At 38.8% G+C, this 19,450-nt stretch overlaps 2 protein-coding genes across 2 annotated transcripts in view; both read right to left on the bottom strand.

Moving 5' to 3' along the window:
* Window positions 1-11,257, bottom strand: part of LOC128364629 (dematin-like) — a 30,337-nt gene extending 19,080 nt beyond the window's left edge. The window contains exon 1 of the mRNA XM_053325194.1: window positions 11,034-11,257. The gene's annotated coding sequence lies outside the window, so the exon portion shown is untranslated. The remainder of the gene's footprint in view (window positions 1-11,033) is intronic.
* Window positions 11,258-13,599: 2,342 nt separating this feature from the next.
* LOC128364610 (radial spoke head 14 homolog) lies at window positions 13,600-19,042 on the bottom strand. The gene is made up of 6 exons (XM_053325176.1): window positions 18,832-19,042; window positions 17,870-17,972; window positions 17,209-17,327; window positions 14,990-15,251; window positions 14,197-14,333; window positions 13,600-14,000 (listed from the first exon to the last, which is right to left on the bottom strand). Exons 1-6 carry the CDS (start codon window positions 19,004-19,006, stop codon window positions 13,714-13,716), a joined length of 1,083 nt encoding a protein of 360 aa, XP_053181151.1. The 5' UTR covers window positions 19,007-19,042; the 3' UTR covers window positions 13,600-13,713.
* Window positions 19,043-19,450: the final 408 nt, after the last annotated feature.

Raw genomic sequence — 19,450 nt, forward strand, 5'->3', positions numbered from 1 at the left:
CAGGCTCTTATCTCGCCTCGCAGAGATGTGACCACACCCAGCCTGCCGTCGTTAAGGCAACGGCTGCCGGCTGCTGTCATTGGCTGACGCAGATGACATCACGGCCGCAGTGTGACGTTTGTTGTGATTGACACGAACTCAACGGAGATGAGATGATGAGATGTTTCCTACTTTCTTTAACTTACTTTCCTTCCCTCATCTTTATGCCACATTAAAGCCATGTGGTGATGTTTGTTAAAGGTTACATATTCCTGCTCTATATTTACTATATTTATAACTTATTAATCTTGTACTGGTCCTTTATGCAGCCGCTCAGTTCAGCCTCTGACTCTAACAGGCCGTTTTAGCTCCTGTCTCTTTAAGAGCCCCCCCCCCCCCCCCCCTCCTGATGAGCCCACTCTGCTCTGATTGGTCAGCTTCAGGAAGCTTCTACATAAACAAACTATAGTAGCATCTTAGCAACCACCTTAGCAACCTCCATAGCAACCACCATAGCAACCACAGCTACAGAAAAACTAAAGAAAAACACCTTAGCAACCACCTTAGCAACCTCCATAGCAACCACAGCTACAGAAAAACTAAAGAAAAACACCTTAGCTAAGTAACAAACTAAGTAACAAACTACGTAAGTAAGTAAAAAACAAGTGAAGTTATTAACTAAGTACTAAACTAACAAACGAAATAGCTAAGTAGCAAACTAAGTAAGTAGTGAAGTAACTAACTAACTAACTCCTTCTTTACTCCAAATGTTCAATTTCTCAAATCCATCCGTACATGTTGGAGCTGAATCACATCTGAGATATGAGAGTGGAAACACCTTAGCAACCGCCTTAGCAACCAAGATTACAGCAAAACGTCCAAAATTCACCCCTGATTTCTGACTTGCAGGCAGCATTTCTAGTTTATGAACTTTGACCACGTTTATTATCCGACATCAGGACAAAACAGCAGAATGTGTTTAAGGACCAATCAGGAAGGTTGCATGGTTCGAAGTTAAATGTTATTGGGACTCGATCACAGAACAGATTCACTTATAATCCGCTTTAGACCTGGAGAAATCTGCAAAAGGCCTTAAAATTAGATTCTGTTTTGCCTCTACAGCTGTTTAAAGGTTTATTATTTCAGACCTTGTTTTAATTCATAGCAAATGTTTATGATACTGTGATGAAATTACTTTATATTTATTAACTTTGGGTATAATTACACTGACTTTGGTTGACGTGTCCATGTTTCTTTTGTATCATTAAATGCTGAGTCGGAGCTTTTTCTCCATTCCTTATTGATAAGAAACACAACTCTTTATTTCCTTACTCCTACTTTACATTTGACCTCCTTTCCTTCCATCATTTTTCCATATTTCCTTCTTCCTTTTTCCTTTCTAACTTCTCACTTCCTACCCTTTTTTCCTTTCATTTCCTATATTTGTCTTTCCATCTAGCCCTCCTCGTCCTTTCGCCGTCACACAGTATAGCTGTTGTCATGACGACGGCTCCAGGATGAAACAGTAATAATTCTGCCGCACACGTTTTTCTCGCCTCCTCCTTCTCTGACTTTTCTCTGTGAGGTTTTTGTCCTGATAAACTCTCTCAAGCTTTTAGTGAATCTCTAAATTCAGCCTGGTGAACGTCAGACTGAGATTTCATCACCGAGAGAAGAAATAAAGAAGGAAACGCTTTGACGTGAAGTTTCTAAAGCGACTGACTGATATGAGAAGCGTCATATGACCGTTACTCAACACGATGCTGCAGAGAAACACTGAACCAGCTGTTTACTGCTGCTGACATCAACATCTGCACATCAGGGAAGTGGCTGCCATGACAACAGAAGTCTGAATTCACTGAGATGTGTGTTTCAGGTCAGATCAGCGTTTCTGTCTCCTCACGATGACGACGGCTCTGAACCAGAAACACTCTGATAACAACACCTGCTGTTTGGGGGAAGCAGGTTGATCACATGACCGCTGTGTCGTACGTCAGGCCTGTGTGACAGCTGAGTGTGTGTGAAGAGATGTGTATTTTTAACCGCTGCTGGTTTGATATCAGAGCAGAGAACAAGGTCCGTCTGTGATATCAGCAAACACGAAGCTCAACTTAAAATTCCTGCAGCAGAGAATCAACGAGTGGACGGCAGCCTGAGCGCCTGCAGCCACAACAATAAACTACCCCCCCCCCCCCCTCCTCCGAACCCCCCAAACACCACCAGCACCACCACCGCTGGCTGTGCCTGTGGCCTCATTCCTGCAGCATTGACGTCCCCCCCCCCCCCCCCCCCCCCTGGTCCCCCCCAACCCCCTGCTGTACCCAGAGATAAGAGCTGAGGCCTCGTCTGCTGCAACAGTCTGGATTCAAACTGCAAATTATTAAAAGAAATGACTCAACTACCGTAGAGCTTTGAGGTACAACTATGAGGTACTAGTACTTTACTGCAGTACAGTTTGAGGTACTAGTACTTTATTGTAGTGCAGTTAGAGGTACTATTACTTTACCGTAGTACAGTTTGGGGTACTAGTACTTTACTGTAGTACAGTTTGAGGTACTAGTACTTTACTGTAGTATTTCCATGTGATGCTACTTTCTACTCCACTACATTTATTTAACAGCTTTAGTTACTTTTCAGATGCAGATTTGACACAATGGAAAATATAACAAGCTTTTAAAATACAACACATTGTTAAAGATGAAACCAGTCAGCAGTGTGTAGTCGGCTCACATTTCAGATGTCTATGAGTTGTTAACAGCTCCACCAAATACTGATTCTTCCCTCTAAACTTCTCACATGCTTTCATTTCAATAAATGTTCAAGTGATCCAATATTTCAGCAAAAATCAAAGATTAGAGAAAAAGTCCAAAAACTGAAAACACTTTTGTGAATCAGAACTTTGTTTTTTCCTCTTTCCCATTAATCATCTCAGCAGCCCTCACATTTATCTGCTGACCCTTTGGAGGGGCCCCACCCCTAGGTTGGGAACCCCTGGACTAAACTAGCTAACTGTTTATAAAGTAGTGTAAACTAGCTAACTGTATATAAAGTAGTATAAACTAGCTAACTGTATATAAAGTAGTGTAAACTAGCTAACTGTATATAAAGTAGTGTAAACTAGCTAACTGTATATAAAGTAGTGTAAACTAGCTAACTGTATATAAAGTAGTATAAACTAGCTAACTGTATATAAAGTAGTGTAAACTAGCTAACTGTATATAAAGTAGTATAAACTAGCTAACTGTATATAAAGTAGTGTAAACTAGCTAACTGTATATAAAGTAGTATAAACTAGCTAACTGTATATAAAGTAGTATAAACTAGCTAACTGTATATAAAGTAGTGTAAACTAGCTAACTGTATATAAAGTAGTATAAACTAGCTAACTGTATATAAAGTAGTATAAACTAGCTAACTGTATATAAAGTAGTATAAACTAGCTAACTGTATATAAAGTAGTGTAAACTAGCTAACTGTATATAAAGTAGTGTAAACTAGCTCCACCTCCAGCAGCTACAACAGTAACTTGCTGCTCTAACACTGATGTACTGTAAAGCAACAACACAAGCTGGTTTGAAATGTAAGGTTTGCAGCAGCAGAAAGGTCATGAAGAGTCCCTTTACTGAACAGATTTCTAACAGTTTCACTTTATTTTAATCCTCATTTGTCTAAAAATGACTCATATGTGATGAGGACGCGTTGAACTGGATGACAGATGTACTTCATCATTCACACAGATTTATTTATGGTTGATAGAAAGAGAAAAAGGGCATTGACACAACATTTGTGTTTGTTAGTGAAGAACAAATGTTTGCTCTGGTTTATCAGACGTAGCTTCATGTTTTAATATCTCTCCTGCTGCAGAGCGAGCAGATATTCTGGGATTTATTTTGTAGTCATCTACAGAAGATTTGATGTAAATTATTAAAGTTAAAACTTCAGCTTTCATTGGGGGGGGGGGGGGGGGGGGCGCAAGTATTTTAATATTTTAGCTGGAGGCCGGATTTGACCCACGAGCCTATTTGACAACCACTGATCTACAGTCAGTCTTTAGTCTCCATCAAAGTAAAGATTATAAACTACTACATTTAACTGTTTAATAATATTCAGTCCAGTTTTATCAGACTGCTGTGAGAGAGTAACAGCCATGAAATCTATTTTAACTCCCATAAATCTCCATTAAGCTCTGCTGTTTATTCTGAGCAGCAGGCTGCAGCATAATTGGGCAGATTTTGGATCCTGCAGACTGTTCGAGGTCTGAACACATAATCTTCCCAAATGATCCTGCAGTGTGATGAGTTTACACACATAATCTTAATGTTACAGAGTCTCCTGGTTCATGACATGAACACGGCCGTCTGTCTGCTGAGCCAGATGGAAACAGTTTAAAGGTGCAGTACGTAGAATTTAGTGACATTGTGTTTTCTGTCCTTTAAAATGAGCCCTTTGTATCTACACAGGGAACCGAACCCGCCATGTTTCTACGGAAGCCTAGAAAGGACAAACCAAACACTGACATGAGAGAGGGCCTTTCACATTTTTTGGCAGGTTCTCCTGTAGGTTTGGAAGGGCAGCATGGCAGCGAGGACTCACCAACAACATATGCATGGACATGAGGAGGTACTACATTAAGAACTGAGGCCCAGTCAAGCAAATAAAATACCAATATAGAAATAGATAAATAACAATCTTCACCACTAGATGCCACTAAACCCTCCACACTACACCTTTAATGTGTCCGACGCACTGAGACAGAGCAGCAGCTTGTCTTGGCTTCGGATGTAACAGGTGAGTTAAAACATGAATACTAACATAAAGTAATAATAATAATTAAAGCTGCAAGCAGTGATGATCGGGCCCAAGCTCCCCCGCCCCACCACAAATGAGTGAGACTTGCCACAACGCATCTTCTGAGTCAAATGGAAACAAACAGCGCCAAAATCACAAATTCAATTCAAAATGGCCAACTTCCTGTTGGAGTGAGGATATGGGTCCAAGAGACCTTTTTGTGTGTCTTTACACAATACATATGTGTACTGAATTCCATTTGTCTATGTCAATCTGAGTCGAGGGGCTTGATTCTTATAAATCTTCTAGGGGGCGCTATTGAGCAATTTTGTCTTGCCCATTTTTGTGATGCTGAAAATATCAATTTTTTTGCCTGGTCGGACATGATTGCAAATTTTGGTGAGTTTTGGGGCACGTTTAGGCTGTCAAAAACGCGTTTACTTTATAGGTACGATAATAATAATTAAAGCTGCAAGCAGCGATGAACGGGCCCTCGCAACCCCATGTATTACAGATACAATAGGGCTTCGCGCTGTTTAGTGCTTGGGCCCTAATAATAATGATAAAGCAATATATTTATACGCACCTTACAACACATAATAAACAACAACAGTGCCTCAAAGTAGCTGCAAATTTTAGCATCTACGTGTTCGGTAGAGAGATTCTGAGCACACAGCTATGACTTCATCCACAGTTTTTTGTCTTTCAGTGCAAATCAGAGCAAACACGAGTGCAAGTAAAGTCGCGTTCGACCTCTCGAGTTCCTAGAAACAGCACTGTGAAATCATTCAGTATAAACAACAAGTGTGTGATCCTGCGTCTTTACTGAACTGATGTGTTCATGTTGGTACAATTAAAATATTAAAAGTCAGTTAAATCTGTCATAATGTCTGTGGTCTGCCATGTTTTTTAAAATCCTCTGTTGTTCCCCAGCTCAAAGCCGACGTTGAGCCACTGACCTCTGCTAGCTCGCTGCTGGAGTTACGTTTCTTTTACAGCCTCGTGTGTTTGAGGTTTATATGAATCTGTAATCTTCTGATGAGAATGACAGAAATAAGGAGTTTGATGGCTGACAGTCATTTCTGCTGTTTTAATGAGCGAACACTTTCACATCCAAACCAGACCTGTCACAATTACAACTATCGACTTATTATCAGCATCATCACGTCTATATATGGACATGACCTTTGACCTCAGTATTGCCACACTAGCTTCACATTAGCAGCTAAGAGTCTATTCATCTCCTCCATGCCTCACTGTGTTCATCCTAAGTGGAGACTGTAGAAGAATTAAAGGGAAATAACTCATAATCCCCAAACATAATGGCAGTCCCACCCCTCCCTTTACATTATACTATTATATTATCATTATATCAGTGCTATAAAACAATCTTCAAATGACAATAATATTGTTTATCGCGATTATTTTCTTAATAGTAGGTATCATGACGGGCTGATTAACTAAAAATTAAACTATTTTAATGATCATTCTCATTTATCATCAATCTTTTAAGAAAAAAATATGAATATTTGTGAGGATTTTAAGCTTTTCTGTGTTATAAATGATTAAAAAAATCAATATCTTTGTATTTTAGACTGATTTTCAGACAAAACAAGACATTTAAAGAAATGATCAAGACATTTTAACTGGCATTTTTCACTTTTTTCTTGAGAAGAAAATACGGTAATTATCTGTTGCTGCCTTTTTATGGAACACATTCAGCATATTTTCAGGTCTATATTTATATTCTGGGACTCAACTGGAATATCTTTACATGTTTCTTTCTACAGAAACTAACTGTAGTAGCAGGATTAACTTCTTTTTCTCCGTGTTTTTGCTATTATATTATCATTATATCAGTGGTATAAAATGAAAATGATCTTCAAATGACAATATTGTTTATTTCTGAGACAATATATCCTCTGACAAAACTAGATATCGTGACAGGACTAATGTAGACTGCCACGCTTGTTCCTCCATGCTGAAGACACGTAAACCCTCTACATCATAAAACCTGATGTTCATGATCAGATACATGGGCAGCACAGTTAAAACCAATGCAATGTTCAATTAATACATATTTTGTAGCTTATTTCATGATAAATTCCTGAAAATGTGAGTATCAAATGAGATACAGCAGGTATAGAAGGTCATTTATCTGTAAATCTGTCTATTTCTACATTATGTATCATCATCAAACCTTTAGTAGGAGATATGAGCTTCATACAGGAACTATAAGGGCTTGAAATTGAGTTTTTAATATGTTGTTGTGTGTTTTTTTCAATTATTTCGGATCCTAAAGGAAATGACTGATTTACTGATTAAGAATCTCATATGAAATCCTCTACTCCTCCTCTGTTGGTGTTTGATTGGCTTGTGATTTAAAAGACACTCAGAGCTCGACAGGAAATGAAGGTTGAGTCAAAGAAACAGAATGAAAATCACAGCTGGACTCAGAATCAGCAGCAGTTCTACTCCGTCTGTCTATTTCTGCTGCAGAGTCTCAGTGGAGCAAACTTTCTATTGTATAACATGCGTGAAGATGACTCATGTGTCCAGAAATAGAAGAAGAAGAAGAAGAAGATGAAGAAGAAGGAGAAGAAGAAGAAGAAGGAGAAGAAGGGAACGGCGCCCACGCAGCACGCTGACACGTTCAGGGACTGCAGGAGTTCAGAACGCCGGCAAACAAAACAACACAAAACGTTATTTATGTTCTGAAAGGCTGAGATTTTTCCAACACTGTAAAAAACTAACAACAAATCAAACTCGTCAACTTTGACTCTAAAATCCTTCTGTTACGAAAACTTCAGTGTTGGGATTTCTCACAATAGAGAATACTAGAGCTGGATATCGTTTAAATATGACGATACCTTCTCTTAAAGTGATACTGATACCTTCATAGATACCAATCATATGAAGAGAAACATAAACCTCCTCTACATCTAAATGATCAGATTTTTATACCGATGCATTTTGAAAGTCTTTAAATGATTAAGACTTTCAGACGATCACGTGTGGCATTAAACTGAAGTTCATACTAATACTCATGTTTTTAAGCTCTGGATGCAAAAAATGATCGATTGCAGGACTCGTTTGATGGGAGACGTTTCCAAACTACCTGGTATCGATTTATATCAGCTGATACCTTAAAGCACAGGTGTCAAACATAAGGCCCATGGGCCAGAATCGGCCCACCAAGGGGTCTCATTTGGCCCCACTGGATAGCATGAAAATTTGCTTTTCTCTTTGATTTGTAACATGATTCAGATTTAAAGAACAACATCTCTCCTTGGTGGGTTTGGACACATTTTTCAGCCCTACACAGTTCATTATAGTAAAGTTCTAACATGTTTTACATCTGTATGATATCTTATTTATAGGTTACTATGCAGTGGTTTTACTGGTACGGCCCCCTCCAGTCTGTGGCTCCTTAATTAAAATGAGTTTGACACCCCTGCCTTAAAGGTTGGCTATAGAAAATGGAGAATTTAGCCTCTTAAACGCCACACACACGTCATCATTCACTAGCCCTCGTTCCCTTTCCTCTGGTTTTACAGTTATCGGAAAGACTTGTGAGTTTTGTAAATCCACTCAAGCCTTTTCATGATAAAAGAAACCAATGCAGACTTCTGTGTGCTGTCCTCAACCTTTACAGACAAACACACGGGCAGTTATTCAACCCAAAAACAACTGTTCTGTTGACTTAAAAACCCATTTAAGAGTCAATGAGGTTCAAATGTAAAAGTGCTTTACAGGAGCAGAAATGTCGCTGCAGTACAACAAAAATGTCAAATTCAGTTGGACTTTGACCGTCAAACAGTCCTTTGAAGTAGCGAGGAACGTCCACAATGCAGAAATGTCCTCACTGTGCTGGTTTAACAGTACACACACACACACACACACACACACACACTCACACACACACTCACACTCACACTCACACAAGCAGGTTCTTTCTAGCTCCCACAGGACTGGGAACACATTATTCACAGCTGCAGCGGGTTCAATGGGACAGCGAGCGGCAGAGAGCTGATCTGTCATCAGCTGGTCTGCAGTTTTACATTCTGCTGCGATTATGAAGCATCTCACACTCTGACCTTTGACCTTTGACCCCAAGAAGCTAACATCCAGGAGCAGCACACTGAGACAAGTTCACCAAAAAGACACACACACATAAAAATCAACCATCAAACCGAACAATTCACATCAAATCCACGACCAGAGACTCTGTTGTTCATTGTTTCCATGACAACGCCTCTCTCCCACATCTCCACTCGGTCCTTATTGGATCCCAAAAACACCAACGTCTGTTCATCACCGATCATCTAACCCCCCCCCCCCCACCACCACCACCACATTTATCTGCTGACCCTTTGGAGGGGCCCCACCCCTAGGTTGGGAACCACTGGAGTAAACTAGCTAACTAGCTAACTGTATATAAAGTAGTATAAACTAGCTAACTAGCTAACTGTATATAAAGTAGTGTAAACTAGCTAACTGTATATAAAGTAGTATAAACTAGCTAACTGTATATAAAGTAGTGTAAACTAGCTAACTGTATATAAAGTAGTATAAACTAGCTAACTGTATATAAAGTAGTATAAACTAGCTAACTAGCTAACTGTATATAAAGTAATGTAAACTAGCTAACTGTATATAAAGTAGTGTAAACTAGCTAACTGTATATAAAGTAGTATAAACTAGCTAACTAGCTAACTGTATATAAAGTAGTGTAAACTAGCTAACTGTATATAAAGTAGTATAAACTAGCTAACTGTATATAAAGTAGTGTAAACTAGCTAACTGTATATAAAGTAGTATAAACTAGCTAACTGTATATAAAGTAGTATAAACTAGCTAACTGTATATAAAGTAGTGTAAACTAGCTAACTGTATATAAAGTAGTATAAACTAGTTAACTGTATATAAAGTAGTATAAACTAGCTAACTGTATATAAAGTAGTATAAACTAGCTAACTGTATATAAAGTAGTATAAACTAGCTAACTGTATATAAAGTAATATAAACTAGCTCCACCTCCAGCAGCTACAACAGTAACATGCTGCTCTAACACTGATGCTTCACTATTAATAATCTAATGATGTCATATATAATAATATATCACTACTTTTACTGTAATACTGCATACTACATCACTATAATACTGCAGTACTTTTACTGTAATACTGTAATACTACATCACTATAATACTGCAGTACTTTTACTGTAATACTGCATACTACATCACTATAATACTGCAGTACTTTTACTCATAATACTGTAATACTACATCACTATAATACTTATTTATTTAATAGTATTATTATGCAGGACTTTTACTAGTAATGAAGTATTTTTACATTGTTGTATTTGTACTTTTACTATAATAAAGTATCTGAATACTTCCACACTGATACTTATTAAGCCAATGAATCAATAAATATTACACTGCATTTATATTTTGAATTATAATTTAGACTCATGTTTCTGCAGTTGAAACAGACCTATTATAGGAATAGGAAATATAGATGAAGTCCCTCCGGTTATATTTTATATGAAGTTATAGATATTATAAATATGATCCTGCAGCTACAGTTATTACAGCATGTGGAGGATTTCTGAGTGCAGGCCGGCCGGCAGATGTTGTGTATGAGGAGGAGGAGGAGGGGGGGTGTTACATAAAACCTCTCTCCCTCCTTTAATCCTCCTCTCCTCTCCTCCATCCCTCCCTCCCTCCTTCCTCTCCTCCGCCGCGTGCTCACTCTCCAGCAGCAGCAGCAGCCTCTTACATAACATCTCACCGCACCTGAGTCATACCTGCTGATCATCTCTAACCTGTTTATAGGAAGCTGTGAGTCTCTGTAGTTTAATGCATAAACAGGAGGAAGAGGAGGAGGCGGGGAGGGGGGGCATCTTCAGCTGGCTCCCCCCCCGGACAAGGTCGACCACAGCCGGGGAGAGAGCAGCCGAAGCCCCGCTATAAAGCTCCGCATCATATTCACAGAGATCATTATCATCGGCTCAACTTCACTCTGCAGCTTCTCTCTGCCATGTGAAACACGCAGATCTCTCTAGAATATTCCTTTAATATTTCTATAACCGAGCTGAGACTGTGTTTAATAATATTAATATTAATGCACACACACACAAACACACACACACACACACACACACACACACACACACACACACACACACACACACACTCCCACGCTGTTCACACTGCAGCTGTTTTTACTGACAGATGATGCAAAGGTGAGTCTTACCTGAGCTGCTGCTGCTGCTGCTGCTGGTGGTGGTGGTACCGGTGTGTGTGTGTGTGTGTGTGTGTGTGTGTGTGTAAGTGTGTGTTTGTGTGAGTGTGTGTCAGAAACATCCAACAGCCCGACACCAACTGTTCCTCTCTGCGCTCAGTCCCAAATATAGTCCGCGCGCGCGCGTGTGTGTGAGTGTGTGTGTTTGTATATGTGTGATAGCAGCTCTCTCTCTCTCTCTCTCTCTGGACTAGTCCATTTGCAGCAGTGTGGGGGGGAGGGAGGTTAAAACATGACAGTGCAACATAACATTACTGCGTGCTTACTTATATATATACATACATATATATATATATACATATATATATATATATATATATAAAAATATCACATTATATTATCAGCCACATATAATAATGACATACTGTTATTATTATTATTATTATTATATTGGAAACATTTGTCACATTTGAGTTTTGAGCTTTAACTGCTTTATGTACCAACAGGGAGATTCTGCAAAAATAATTATAATGATAAATAAATAAATATATAAAATAATGAACATGTTTTTGGGCTGAAACTGAAATATAAAAATAACACAGCTGTAAGGTAAATGTAGATTTAGTAAAATCAATGTTTCCCTCTAAAGTACTGAGGAGTAGATACTTCACACTAACAATCATAAAATCATAGAGATTAAAAATATTTGGACTCATTTGGATTTTTAATGTGCTTTTCAGTTTTACACACAAATACTAAAAACACTAGTAATGTCTTTAATTATAAATATAATCTGTCAAAGCTTCTAAAACGAGCATAAAGACTAAAAATGTCTCTAAAATATATTTATATTACAAAAACTGAACATATGTAGCTTCATAACTGAGATGATATTAATAAAACATAAAACCTTTGGTCTGTTTTATCATCTGATCAGAAGTTAAATAATACTTTATGTTTTAATTTATGCTTTAATTGATCCTATTTAACTTCATTTCTTGATGTCTGGTTTTTATTTCTGACTCATCTGAAAACATTTCCTTCTCTCCATAACATTCAATAAATTGTGTTTTAAATAAAGTCAGGTATTAATAAAAGTATAATTATGATACCAGCATTAAACCTGCAATTCAACAATTCAAATGAATTCATCACCAACAACTACTTTGATTAGATGTTTTTAGTCATTTTATTTATGAAGAAATGATCAAAATTCTCTAGTTTGATCTTTTTAAAGTGAATATTTTCTGTTTGATTTCTTCCTCTGTGATAATAAACATAAAGCTTTATTGCTCTTATAGATTATCAATGTTTTATTAATGTCTTAAGTTGTTTTTAATTGTCTTAAATGTTCTTATTGCTCATTTAGTGATATATAAACGTCATTATATTGTTGTCTGATCCTCAATATAAAGACAATAAAGCTGCTGAACTCATTTAAGACTTGTGGACATGTCAGATCTCAGTCATCAACATTTTTCATCATTTTATTTTATTTTAAAAACACATTAATTGATATTTAAAATCACAGATAGTAGCATCTCTAACTCTAAACTTGACACTTATCACATTTCCTCTTATTAGTCGTGTTTCTTACTCTGCTTGTAGAGAAATCTGTTGACCCACATTTGTTTTGTTTCATCGTTCTCATGGTTCATGTTTCATTATGTTTTATGTTTTATACTGAAAGCTTCGTTTGCAGCTTCAGGCGGAGAGATAACAGCTGACTGACAAAGAAGAAGAAGAAGAAGAAGTAGAAGAAGAGAAATAAAAAGGATCTTCTCATGTGAGGAAGACTTCCTGCTGCAGAGCTGACGGCCTTAATTTGACTGAAGAGCTTCTTTCAGAGCAGCAGGTCAGACACGAAGCCCCCCCCCCCCCAACCCTAATACCTCCACCACGGCTCAACAGGAAACACTAAGAGGGAATTTAATGCTAAAGAGACTGTAAATGTCTTTCACCTAACATACAGAACTTTGACCATGTTTAACATCCAACATCAGAAGGTGAATTTAAGGTGTGTTGCAGGTGACCATGTTTAAAGTCAGTGTAAAGTAAGAATAAATATGTGTTCTGAGTTTGACATACCACAGAAAAGTGTGTTGTTAACCACCCTGCCAAATTTGAATGATTAAACAAATCGCCAAATATATGAAATTAGGCTTCAAAGTTGTGTAAAAATCAGCCTCTGAAGCCCCGCCCCCAACCAAGTGTCACCTGTCAATCAAAGTCACCACCTCTACCAGAAACATGGACACTACGTCTGACAGCTTTCTGCTGCTAGCTCGGTGGCTAACTCGGCTGATAGCTCGTTGGCTAACTCAGCAGCTAACTGGCTAACTGTAGACTGTAGTAGTAGTAGTGCTAACTCAGCTAACTGGCTAACTGTAGACTGTAGTAGTAGTAGTGCTAACTCAGCTAACTGTAGACTGTAGTAGTAGTAGTGTGTGCTGAACGTATTTCTACCTCTACAGCAGCAGGGGCGGGTTTATGCTAATCCTAGCTCCACAATTCAAATCTAAATGGTTGAAATGATTTTTACACCTTTTTTAGAAACCTTAACCTCAATCAGCTCGTCCGTTCTTCCTCATTAACACATCGTATGAATCATGATTTGCACACCTGCTTCTTTAATTGTTCAGCTAATGCTACCACAGCAGGTGAGGTGTGGAGGTCAGAGGTCAGCAGGCTCTCAGGGAGTCCAGGTGACGACTCTCACGGCGGTCTGAGCGGCGCGACGGATGTCCCGGTCTTCCTCTGGTGCTTCGCTCCTCCTGGCCAGCAGGGGGAGCTGCTCCAGCAGGAGGGCGCGGCCGTCCGGAGCTTCAGCCAGCGAGGTGAGAGCTCGCAGGGAGTAGATGACGAGAGCCTTCCTCCTCCTCTTCATCTCCTCGTCCTCCTCTTCCTGCTTCTCTGCGTGTTCAGACACAAGGCCCAAGAGGACGGGGATGACGTCCAGATCCAGACACTGAAGCTTCCCTGCAGGACGACACGAAGGTTTACTGGCTTTATACGAAACAGTTCAATCAGCACAGTCACAAGTGTGTTCCAGCTGTGTGTAATGTGTGTTCCAGGTGTTAAATGTGTGTTCCAGGTGTTTAATGTGTGTTCCAGGTGTTTAATGTGTGTTCCAGGTGTTTAATGTGTGTTCCAGCTGTGCTCCAGGTGTGTGTACCTGTGGTGATGATGACCGTGTTCATGATGGTTCCTGCAGCGTTGGCCTGAACCTCCACGTCTTCGTCCTGCAGCAGACCGACCAGAACAGGAAGTACCGCCTTCTCACACACCTGCTGCTTTCCGTCAATAGGGACACTGAAACCAGCAGAGAGCAGTCAGAACAACTAACTAACTAACTAGCTAACTAGCTAACTGACTAACTAACTAACTGAGTAACTAACTAACTAACTAACTGACTGACTGACTGACTGACTGACTAATTAACTATCTGAGTAACTAACTAACTAACTAACTAACTAGCTGAGTAACTAACTAGCTAACTAACTAACTAACTGAGTAACTAGCCAACTGAGTAACTAACTAACTGACTAACTAACTAGCTAACTAGCTGACTGACTGACTGAGTAACTAACTAACTACCTAACTAGCTGACTAACTAACTAACTAGCTGACTACCTACCTACCTACCTACCTAACTAACTAACCGAGTAACTAACTAACTAAGTAACTAACTGAGTAACTAACTAGCTGACTAACTAAGTAACTAACTATCTGACTAACTAACTAACGGACTAACTAACTAACTGACTGACTAACTAACTTAGTAATTAACTAACTGAATGACTAACTAACTAACTAACTAACTAACTGACTAACTAACTAACTAACTGACTAACTGACTAGCTAACTAACTAACTAACTGACTAACTGACTAGCTAACTAACTAACTAACTGACTAACTGACTAGCTAACTAACTAATATAACCTCTGTGTCTCTTCTGCTGGCTCACCTCAGCACCATCATGGCCGCCGCTGCCTCTCTGCGGATGTTGGTGGATCGGTGGGAGAGTTTATGGCTGAGCAGCGAGACGCCGTCCGAGGCCAGAGCCGGCAGAGCGTCCAGCCTGGAGCAGCAGCTGAGGGTGGAGAGGCGCAGCACCTGCACCTCCTCCTCCTCCTCCTCCTCCTCCTCTTCCTCCTCGTCCTCCTCCCCATCGTTCTGCCTCAGCTTCAGCATCAGTTTGGGAACCAGGGTCAGCAGAGCGTTTGCCCCTGCAGGAGATAAAACCAACGTTGTAGTAATGTAATGTTTTATATGTAAACAATCAGAAACCAGTGAAAACCGTCCCTACAGTCTGAGGCAACGTCTTCCTTTCAGACCAAAACCTAAAAAATATTCAGTTCATCAAACACGACAAAGAAAAACTTCACATACACCGTCGTATTAGAGAAGCTGAAACCACATAATTTGGGTTTATTTGCATAAAAAATTACTAAATATATAATTAGTATACATAAATACCTACTGTATATATTGATCAATGATAAATAAAGGTTGGCAAGATGAGTAATAAACTAGTTATAAAAGCAGCATCAGGTTTGTTAAAATGTACATTTAGTATTTTTGTTGGTTTTATATCATTTAAATGACATTTGCACCATTTTTTTACCAAAAGTAAGACTGAATGCTCCTGAAAATGTCAAATGGTGTAACCACAAAAGAATGATAAATATTAAAAATGTTATCACAGTGTCAAGTAGATGTTTATTTGTACAGCACATTTAATCAATCTCAGTTACCAAAGTGCTGTACAAGCTTAACACACAACATAAAATAAAAGAACAATTATGGGTAAGGGTTAAAAGCCGATGCAAAGAGTCTGAAGCAATGATTTGAGACTTTCCAGAGTCGGAGCAAACAGCAGAGTATAACAGACTGTTCCATGTTTGGAGCTGCAGTAAAGGCTCAGTGCTCTGTGTTAAATGTTCTTATACTAATAATGACTTCATTTAAAACATGTTAATGTTTCCTGATCTCCATGGTTACCCAGGTTAAATGTAATATTTAGAACAATAGTATTCCATTAGCTTTATTTAATATAAAAGTTATAATGTAAGATCATGCCAAACTAGTTGATATGGTGTTAGGTAGGAAGGAAGGAAGGAAGGAAGGAAGAAAGGAAGGAAGGAAGGATGTAAGATCGTGCCAAACTAGTTGATATGGTGTTAGGTAGGAAGGAAGGAAGGTAGGAAGGAAGAAAGGAAGGAAGGAAGGATGTAAGATCGTGCCAAACTAGTTGATATGGTGTTAGGTAGGAAGGAAGGAAGGTAGGAAGAAAGGAAGGAAGGAAGGATGTAAGATCATGCCAAACTAGTTGATATGGTGTTAGGTAGGAAGGAAGGAAGGAAGGAAGGAAGGAAGGATGTAAGGTCATGCCAAACTAGTTGATATGGCGTTAGGAAGGAAGGAAGGAAGGAAGGAAGGATGTAAGATCATGCCAAACTAGTTGATATGGTGTTAGGTAGGAAGGAAGGAAGGAAGGAAGGAAGGATGTAAGGTCATGCCAAACTAGTTGATATGGCGTTAGGAAGGAAGGAAGGAAGGAAGGAAGGAAGGATGTAAGATCATGCCAAACTAGTTGATATGGTGTTAGGAAGGAAGGAAGGAAGGAAGGAAGGAAGGAAGGAAGGAAGGAAGGATGTAAGATCATGCCAAACTAGTTGATATGGTGTTAGGTAGGAAGGAAGGAAGGAAGGAAGGAAGGATGTAAGATCATGCCAAACTAGTTGATATGGTGTTTTATTGACTATTTACTGTTTTTAAGCAACGTTCAATTATTTGGTACAAAGTTTTTATGGTTACACCACTTAGACATTTTTGCCATAATCCTCTAATATATTCTCTCTAAATGGATTAAAAGCAGAAATTTGATGCTGAGTCCACAAAAAAAGAATGTGTGAAGTTATTCATACGTTTATTTTCACATTTTAACCCTTTAAACTTAAACTAAACCACATGGACACATAAAAACCCTCACTGACCCTTTACTAGTAACCTCAGAATATATTGTTAGATGAGTTGACTCTGGTAGTTGAGGTAGAGGAAAACCTTGTAGATAAATAAAGATCATTTCACACTGTTGCTCATTTACATCATTAAAATAAAGTGGATCTTTGTTCCTGAAAGTGAAGCAGTGTTGAGTGTGAGTGGAAGCGTTGGTGAGCGTACCAGCAGGCAGCCGGGCGAGGCGGTTGAGCACCCGGTGGACGTTTCTCCTGCAGGAGGACGAGGAGTCGTCCAGCAGCTGAGAGAGAGGAGGGAGGAGAGCGGAGGAGAGCAGCGCCCGTCTGCAGGACCACGAAAAACCACACAGCACACATTTAAAACAGCTGGAATCAACATTTTTATACTAAAACATCTCATAACGGAAAATATATTTATTTAAATATATTTAATACTTGGAGTTACTTTTTCACCAATAAAGTTATTGTGGAAAAAATATTCTCAGTTTTCCTTACAATATAATTATATAATATAATGACTTTAAGGAACATTTCATTATTTAATTTTTGCATTGTTATATACAACTTAGTTTAATTTACTACATGTATATATTTATAGTATGTACACACTCATGGATTGCAGTTACTTTTCTTTATTCTTTTATTATTATTATTATTATATATATATATGTGTGTATATATATATATATCTCATGCAGCTTCAGGTTCTGTTGTGTTAGAGTGACACCTGCTGGTCACAATATGCAGATGCACAAAGAGGGAACATCTGTTAAAAAGCCACAACTCTATCTATCTATCTATCTATCTATCTATCTATTTATCTATCTATCTATCTATCTATCTGTCTATCTATCTATCCTTCCTACCTGCCGATGCTGTGGGCCGTCAGCAGGTGAAGCAGCTCGCAGGTTTTCGTTCTCACTGATGAATCTTCGTCCTTAAATAAAACCTCCAGCTGCTCCACAAAACCTGCAGCAACACAAGAAGAGTATGTCAAGTCACATTTATTCACAAAGCACATTTAAACCAAACAGTTTAAACTAAACTGTAATACTGCAGTACTACATCACTATAATACTGCAGTACTTTTACTGTAATACTGCATACTACATCACTATAATACTGCAGTACTTTTACTGTAATACTACATACTACATCACTATAATACTGCAGTACTTTTACTGTAATACTGCATACTACATCACTATAATACTGCAGTACTTTTACTGTAATACTGCATACTACATCACTATAATACTGCAGTACTTTTACTGTAATACTGCATACTACATCACTATAATACTGCAGTACTTTTACTGTAATACTGCATACTACATCACTATAATACTGCAGTACTTTTACTGTAATACTGCATACTACATCACTATAATACTGCAGTACTTTTACTGTAATACTGCATACTACATCACTATAATACTGCATACTACATCACTCATAATACTGCAGCACTTTTACTGTAATACTGCATACTACATCACTATAATACTGCAGTACTTTTACTGTAATACTGCATACTACATCACTATAATACTGCAGTACTTTTACTGTAATACTGCATACTACATCACTCATAATACTGCAGTACTTTTACTGTAATACTGCATACTACATCACTATAATACTGCAGTACTTTTACTGTAATACTGCATACTACATCACTCATAATACTGCAGTACTTTTACTGCAGTAGGATTTTGTAATGGACTTGTAATGTAGTATTTGTACATATCTGTATTGGTACTTTTACTGCATTAAAGTATCTGAGTACTTCTCCCTGTGTATATTTGCTTCATGCCAGCTGTCTCACCTCCAGTCACAGCCTGGTAGAGCTTCTCCGGGTCGTGCATCAGGTCGCAGAGTGAAGCCAGAGCTCGCTGCTTCCTGTCGGCCTCCAGCTGCTGCAGCTCCCCGAACAGCTGCGGCACCGCGCGCCGCCCGAAGGCCACCGGAGCCCGGCTCGGATCTATGAGCACACCGGCCATCCGGAGCACCTGTGTGGAGCTTAGAAGCAGGTTCAACCCCGGTCACTCAGAAGCTAACCGGGATAATTAATGGAGTCAGCCAAAACGTTGGCCGTTGCTAGGTAACCGCATGTAAACAACAGGGCATGGTGATGCTGCGTTCATGGCCTCTGTCACAGTTTGGAAATCTGTGGTTCTACTGGGAAAATGACTGTGACCGGGAAATGCAAAACAACAATACAAAATGTGAAACACTTTTACAAAGTTTGAGACAAATTTACATTTTGGAAAACATTTTTACATATCATATAACAAATTACATTAGCAAAACACTTTAACAAGTCCCGAAACACTGAAACAAATGACACAAACCGGAGAGGGAAAATATCAAATACCAGACGTGACGTGGAAGTGATAAAGTGAGCGGTGACAGTCTGGACACCAGTATGTTTACTCAGCTGTTTA

Source organism: Scomber japonicus, chromosome 9 (genome assembly GCF_027409825.1).
Source record: "Scomber japonicus isolate fScoJap1 chromosome 9, fScoJap1.pri, whole genome shotgun sequence".
Taxonomy (NCBI): Eukaryota; Metazoa; Chordata; class Actinopteri; order Scombriformes; family Scombridae; genus Scomber; species Scomber japonicus.